The 7,618-nt window shown below is 45.4% G+C and overlaps 1 protein-coding gene across 1 annotated transcript; it reads left to right on the top strand.

Moving 5' to 3' along the window:
• Positions 1-931: 931 nt before the first annotated feature.
• Positions 932-7,409, top strand: ATP5PB (ATP synthase peripheral stalk-membrane subunit b). The gene is made up of 7 exons (XM_061564292.1): positions 932-1,030; positions 2,552-2,585; positions 3,098-3,246; positions 3,775-3,938; positions 5,560-5,685; positions 6,764-6,943; positions 7,213-7,409. Exons 1-7 carry the CDS (start codon positions 1,003-1,005, stop codon positions 7,282-7,284), a joined length of 753 nt encoding a protein of 250 aa, XP_061420276.1. The 5' UTR covers positions 932-1,002; the 3' UTR covers positions 7,285-7,409.
• The last annotated feature ends 209 nt before the right edge of the window (positions 7,410-7,618 follow it).

The raw sequence follows: 7,618 nt of genomic DNA, 5'->3' as shown, positions 1-7,618 counted from the left end.
CCAAATACGTTCGTCAATAACTACCGTTCGGTGGCATTCAAAGGGAAATATATAATAGGCGATGTTCCGGCCGCATAGGCCACAGAGGTGAATGTGGTGTGTTATGTGCTGTGAAGGGCTATCGCCTGAAACGTTGGTTATTATATTATATATTAATATAATAACCAACGTTTTTAATTCGTCCTTTTGCACCACTGCCGAGGCAGCAGCATCGCCAAATAAATTTGATTCGTCGTGGAAAATCGGAAACGTGGACTCACGTCGTGACGTCATTAACAAGGCGTCCATCTTGAATGGGGAGAGGAACTCACGGGCGGCCATCTTACTCGGGGAGAAGGAAACTCGGACGCTTACGCAACGTGGTCACTCATACTAATATTTAACTACAGCATTAACTTTCTTTTTTTACCAGGTAAGGCCCGCTGAGCTATATACCTCTTTTTTTAAGTATCCGGATCTTCCGGCCTTACCCTCCATTTCGCTTATTTTGAGCAATCAGTTGTGGCCAGGTTTTACCTGGTAAGACAAAAAAATCGTTTAATGTCTACTTTTTTCATTCCTTTGTTTAGCTTTCGTATATTTTGCACTCGTATCGTGTTTCGTATTCGTATTGTTGTAACGTTCTGTTAAGAAGAGCTTTATATCCACAATATACTTTTTTGGGTTAGATCTCGCAAATATATGTCTCGTTAAACCTGCCACCAACCAATTCGCAAGGGGCTATCACGCATTTATATTGACACGATCTAACCCAACAACCTCAAATCACGGATAATATCGCTCGCGAATCCCTTCGCGTTTAAAAAAATAACTAAAAGCGCTTTACAGCTCATCGGATTCCACCTTGCGCCTTTCACCCAATCACAACGCGCTCAGCTTTGCGCACCACGTGACGCCCCTCCCGACCAATCGCGTGCCTCCCCCTCCCCAGGTCACGCCCTCCACACTCGACTCGCAGTCTTGAGTCGCCGGGCAGACGGAGGAGCAGTCGACCCCCTCGCGATGCTCTCTCGCCTCTCTCTCCTCTCAGGTTGCCGCTTCTCGATCGCCTCTCTGCTTCTCCCCTTCCCCTGGTTTCCCTCCCGGCCGCTCTTCCAGTCGTAGGGAGCTCCTCCGGCGCTCTGCCGCGGGTCGAGGCGATGGCTTCTTCCGCTGACACCGCGGTGCCCTTGACAGGCCTGGCCCGTCGGTGTAGGCCTCGGGCCTATGGCGTTGCGGCGTTGCGCGGAACGGCGTCAATGTTTATCTGCGTAGAAGAGTACTTGTCGAGAGATGATCGACGGCGACTCGTCGTGGTTGTGGATGCACGTTATAGTTAAATGTGTTCGTGTGCGCTTTGTGCCTGCCGGGTTTAGCTGCAGTGCAGGGTCGTGGGAGGTTGGCGGATTGGGGAGGATGTCATCCGGCAGTGGATTGACCATGACCGCTGCCGATTACTATTATTATTTTTAATTACACCGTGCTTTGTCTACGTTGCCCGACGCACGTTACAATATGTGTTAATGTAGTGAGGAAAATAAATGCTTTAAAGCTATGGTACGATTGACGTCACTGCATTTATGTGCTTGCTGATTGTATTGGAGCAACGCGTCCACACGTTTGTGCATGTGTACATGCTGTATGTAGTTCGTGTTGTATGTAGTTCGTGTCTGCTGCCAATTGGTGGTCTTCATAAGTCATTGGAAGAGTGTGGAGGTCATCTTCGGTGTTAGGAGATGGGCGTTTGACGCAAGGACAGCAATAGCACAACAATTCGGAATTTATCAGCGTCTAAATAGTGTTATCGAGCTAGACTGTTAAGAGAGACGGGCATTAACAAATAAACTATATGCTAAACTTCTGGACTCGGAATTGTACTCAAAGGTGTATCCGAAGGATGCTCGTAATATGGAAGGGCTGGGTGAGCAATTTGGAAATTCGAAATGGAACGTGTCATTGAAGGTGTATGAAGGATAGAAGGGGAAATGACTGGCAACTTGTATAGAGTGTGTGAGTGGAAGGTATGAAATCAATTAAATAGAATCATAAGTAACTTGGAGGTTCGGAATAAAATATTTGTAGAAAAGGTTGTACATGAAATGGAAGAATACGAGGTTGTGATGAGTATGCGAAATATGCAGGGTGAACATGGGCAGATTAAAGGATGAGTGAGACGCTAAAGTCTGGTTGTGGTGATGAGCGGATACTTGAAGGACGTGTTTATTAAACAAGGGGAAGACCGAGATTAATATACGGATTTTTTTGTATATATAATGGGGTAGATTTGTACTTGACCTTGCAAATCGTGTTATGACTTGGCCGTTGCCGTGGGATCTGAAAGAATACAAGAGTGAGGTTTGATGGCATCACTGACATTGGCTGTCACTCATGACATTGACCTCTTGAATTTGAATAAAATGTGCGAAGCTTCTGAACGCTTCGGAGACACCTGGTGACTTGGGGCTGGGGGGATGTCCCCTCCAACTCAGATCTGGTCGTCTCCTGTCTCCTGCTGAGTAAATCATTTAGTAGACAGTGTGATTGACCTGTTTTTTTCCTTTCTCATTGACAGCGGCTGTAAAGCCTGCTGCAGCTGCCAGGGTCTGGTAAGTTAAGAGCAAAATATGTTGACCTATATGAAACAAACATAGAGTTGTCAAAATTATAATGACGAAGAGTTTTTTTACATAAATTGAATATCCTTCCCAAAAATCAAATGCATTTTAAGGTGCTCAAAGAATTAATATCAATCTATTAATCGATTTGTATTGGTAACCCTCTGTCCTATTGACATTCTGTTTTGAGTCTGAGGCTCTTTGGCACGTTCAAATATTTTTTTTGCAACCAGTGGTTAGCTACTCAAACATGACAGTGCTCATCTTCTGTTTAACATATTATTTGCTGCTTGAATGACTGCTTAACTGCCTCACTGACTTGCAACCTCAATACGTGCCTTACAGATTGCATGATCCACCGACTCATACCCTGACTCGCTGACTAACCTACTGGCTGCCCGACTACTTAATAGCTGCCTGACCGAGTCACTAGCGGTCTCACTGTCTTGACTGCCTGCCTGTTTGACCGACTCACTGGTGGACTGTTCGTCCTGCCCCTGCAGTGTGGTCGCTGTGCCCCGTAATCTGCTGCACACGAGCAGCCAGAGCCATGCTCCTGTGCCCCGGCTGCCTGAAACTGGCGGGAAGGTCCGCCATGGCTTCGTCCCCGAGGAGTTATTCCAGTTCCTCTACCCCAAGATCGGCGTCACAGGTGCGCGAGTGAATGAGAACACTGATCTTCAGTAACGAACTAAAGTACGTTTTGATGCTTTTAGAGAAAATTATCGTGCGTGTGAGAATCAATTGCTTTTTATACATGTTCTCATAAACCATGATCTTTCTGAATTAATAATGCTGTCAACTATGGCAGCCACTACTTACTTTCCTTAACAATCAAGATGATGTCTCTTTTTGCGTTTGATCCACCTGTTCCTCTTCCCATCTCTCGGTGTAACTCAGGGTATGCACCTCCATCCTTTGTACCATACCCCTATTGTAAGCATAACAATGCATTGTAGTTGATGAATCACTGAATTTGCTACCCTTATGTGCAGGAGCTAGATGGAATTGTCGACTCATAAGATTGACAGATGACAACAGTTTGTAGAGGTCTTCATCCAGACTGATCCTGCCTGACGATAATGAAGATGATTATTACAGTTGTGTGCTATATTAATTCAGCCTTTGCTAAAAAGCTTTGTCCTTTAACCTGTGACTTCCTTGATCCTTGGACTGCCAGGTCCGTACACCTTGGGTCTCGGGCTGCTGACCTACCTGCTCTCCAAGGAGCTGTACGTCATCAACCACGAGACCTTTGCCGGCCTCAGCATGGCGGCAATCCTCGTCTACATCGTCAAGAAATACGGGAAAGACGTTGCCGCCTACGCAGACAAACTGAATGACGTATGTTCTAGAATGCTTGAGCAAGCATTTATTTATTTAATATATACTCCTAGGTTTTTTCGGTAAAGTCATATAGGTAAAAAATAAATAATAAAATAAATAATAACTGATAATATAAAAAATATATAAATAAAATAATAAATCACGACGTTTTGGAGGCAACACAAGCTTCCGTTTTCAGGTGAAACCGTCACAGCACAATTGTTGTATCAACGTGATTGATTTTGCTGAAATCAAATTTTTTTTTCCTCACTCGAAATTGTGCTGTGATGGTTTCACCTGAAGACGGAAGCTTGTGTTACCTCCGAAACGTTGTGATTTATAATTTTATTTCTATTTGTTTTTATTTATTTTTTACCTGTGACTTTACCGAAAAAACCTAAGAGTATGAATCCTTGCAGTCACGAAAGCTTCAAATCTAGAATTATTTAATATATGTTTAAAAACAGACAAAGACCCCCCGTGTAGCCTTTAACAGACTTGTGGGGCAAGTGCTGTTAGCGAGCACCGACAAAGGCCAGAGCAGTACTCAAGGGGGTGGGTGGCCAGTGCCATGCCCGACCATCTTTGTCTCCCCAGTAGTGATGCTTACACATCGCACCAGGTGCTCATTTGAGATTTAGTCGTGCTAGGAGAGGTCCAGGACCAGTTCAGATCATCATCACTGGTGTTGGCCGTGAGTGGGAATCGAACTCGGTTCGCAGTGCGCTTACCGCTACGCCATCACTCCCTACATATAGACCACCATGAGTGAGTGATTGTTGCAATAACAATTGTGTTTGGTGTAAATTCGAATAATATTCTCGAAGCGCTACATACATCCAATACACATGAGTGGCTGATGTAAATGATTAAGATGTTCTAGAAGATCTAGGAAGTTGAACTTGACCACAAATATTGTGCTTTCTGCATATCACTTTTAAAATCGATTAGGGTCTACAATTGACGGGCAATACTTTTTCATTTGTTGAACCTAGACATGAATGTTTGAATCTGAAGGTTTTCAAGAGCAATGGATACAAATATGGCACCAATCACGTGTTGAATTAATATTTAGGTTTTACTTAACACCAGTGTTTTATCTGTGTTTTACTTTGATAAGGGTCTCATCGTCATGATTAATTTTAACGTGATTGATTTTGCTGAAATCAAATTCATGTTTACATTTTTTTTCCTCACTCGAAAATCTCGAGTTGGCTTTGTTTTCCAACAGCGATGCAAAACCAAAATTTTATTTGATAAGCAATAACAAATACTGTCAACAATTCACAGCCCGAAGCCATGGTCCAGATCAGCTATCTGTTGCCACTGATGTTGCGACTGTGACCGGGAATCCAACGCAGATCGTATTCCAGTCGTTACTTTTATCCATCTGTGAGGTGGCCCAGTGGCTCGTGAGATGCACGAGCATCGAGCTGGATTCATTGTGTAGTGTGATCACAGCTGTGCCACCCCTCTCCACACGTTTGACAGCGCTATTCTCTGAAATAATCTCAAAACGGCACACCAATGCGGGGTCACTTTATACGCATCAAAATGTAACCTCGCCATCGTTACTTTTATCTTTACCTTACCAGCGAGTGTGGACGGATGTAATTTTTACGTCCTCCCCCCCCGGCAGGAATTGATTGAGAGTGTAAACTCGGTGAGGGATGTAACCATCAACAACCTGACGAAGGCCATCGAGAGCGAGAAGAAAGAGCAGTGGTGCGTGGAGGGGAGGAACATGCTCTTCGACGCCAAGAAGGTGGGTGGCCCCGTTGCCTTCTGTCGCGCGTGATGCGCCATCAAGGGAAGCTGCGGTGGCAAGATGTTATTTGTATCGCTTGGTATACAGGCGGTCGTGGTTTCGATCTCGACCCTAACAAAGCCTGTATGTATGGTGTTTGCATGGATTTAGAAACGTTCATTTAGAGTATTTGCTGAAAATTTTCCACGTGATAAGCCACTTCGTTGAGCTATTATTTGTGGCTGGGTTGCTTCTGAAAGAGAGCTATATAACTCAGTGGGCCTTACCTGGTGAAATAAAAAAAATTGTTCAGTTTTAGTTTGCCAGATGCGAAATCATTCCACATCATCAGGGTTTTATTTCTGTGTTTCCCTCAATGTTTAACAGGTTGGCAGCCTGGCCTATGGATGGAGTAATGCGACGGTCACTTGACCGTTGTAATTTGTCCACTCGCTTGACGTCGCTTGCCACTCATCTGCAACGGAGCGCTAAAACATGATAACATTAAAAGTTGGATTTAAGTTCAATCGGCGTGAAATACAATGCTGTTGTGTTGTTAGCTGCCTCTGCGCCAAAGTGCGACGTGCCTTGCAGTCCAAGTTTAGTACTGTGCAGTACTGCATGCATTGGATATTATTTTCCAGTATTGGCTTCTAATTTTTTGGTGGTTTCAGCCATGGTTTGTTTTTACCTCTCTACATTACAATCTCTAAATTGGCTCAATTTGGTCTTGAAAGTAAAGCGGTGTTTGTTAAGAAAACGGCTTTACCACAGCACCCCAGCCCCTGAATGCACCCCGTTATTTCCAGGACACGCCGTTCCACTAGGGTCACGCTACAGGGGTGTCGTCTGTTTATGCTTTCGCGACCAATATCCATAATAAAGGTTTTTTGGTTATATCGTGTTTCTATAATGTGTCGTTAAACCGGCCACCACCCGACACAGCCAATTAGTAAGGTTTGTCACTTAAACAAAACGTTCCAATTAGTTGCTAGATCAGCACACGGGTGTGTTGCAGAGTAAACCCACAACATTTACAATTCGAGTACCGTGACTTTTCACCGGTGCCGTCTGTTTGCCCGCTGGCTCTGAACAGAACAACGTGGCCCTGCTGCTGGAGACGAACATGCGCGAGCGCCTGCACCACGTGGTGAGGGAGGTGAAGAGACGCCTGGACTACCAGCTGGCGTTGCAGCACATGCAGCGACGCACCGAGCAAGAACACATGATCACCTGGGTGGAGCGCGGCGTCATGGGCAGCATCACGCCCCAGCAGGTGCCAGCCAGAGAGCGCCCCGACTATCACCCGAGCCGCTGCCGGGCATTTACTGCGTCGCGACGCCGGAAGTCTTTCATTGCAATTTGCGCGATCGTAATAATAATGGTGCCGGAAAGATGTGGCACTACTTGAGCATGTTGGCACATCTTTCTGGCACCAAAGTGGAAACAAGTGACAAAATGTGCAGTGGACACCAACGGGCTATCTGCCCATGGATCGTGATGATGATCATCATATACAAGTGATCTTTGTCTTTTTGTGCACAGGATAAGGAGACCATTGCGAAGTGCATCTCTGACCTCAAGATTCTGTCCAAGACCGCACAGGCGCGAGCTTGAGCCACACGGCGCTACCCTAGTGGTGCCAAACCTCCCAATTCTGAACGCGGTTTCTGGAGTCCCCAATAGAAAAAAGTTGTATTTCTCAGCAGTGTCTGCTCAATAAAAACTATTAAACTCCTCCAGCCCTGTGAGATGGTCTTTTGCTGGGGTGTGTGCGTTTGTATCCTGACTGGTACTAGCAGTGTCAAAATCGGCCTCTATGGAGGAGGCTCATAGAGGACGCTACTCGGCAGTTGGAGGCTATCGCCCTCCAACAACAAAGGAGGGCAGAGGAGCGACGCTCACAACAAGAGCAGTGCGGGTCGGCTAAAAGGTAGCAAGTTGGTGCAGT

Source organism: Lethenteron reissneri, chromosome 33, assembly GCF_015708825.2.
Source record: "Lethenteron reissneri isolate LAM-NWPU_2019-01 chromosome 33, ASM1570882v1, whole genome shotgun sequence".
Taxonomy (NCBI): domain Eukaryota; kingdom Metazoa; phylum Chordata; class Hyperoartia; order Petromyzontiformes; family Petromyzontidae; genus Lethenteron; species Lethenteron reissneri.
The sequence above is the reverse complement of the archived record's forward strand: the minus strand, read 5'-3'. Positions and strand labels throughout refer to the sequence as shown.

Excerpts from the sequence above, each read along its gene's own strand:
- ATP5PB (XM_061564292.1), top strand. The coding sequence starts at position 1,003 with ATGCTCTCTCGCCTCTCTCTCCTCTCAG. Across the intron at positions 1,031-2,551 it reads TCGCCTCTCTCTCCTCTCAG|CGGCTGTAAAGCCTGCTGCA; the intron begins GTTGCCGCTTCT and ends TCTCATTGACAG. Across the intron at positions 5,686-6,763 it reads TGCTCTTCGACGCCAAGAAG|AACAACGTGGCCCTGCTGCT; the intron begins GTGGGTGGCCCC and ends GGCTCTGAACAG.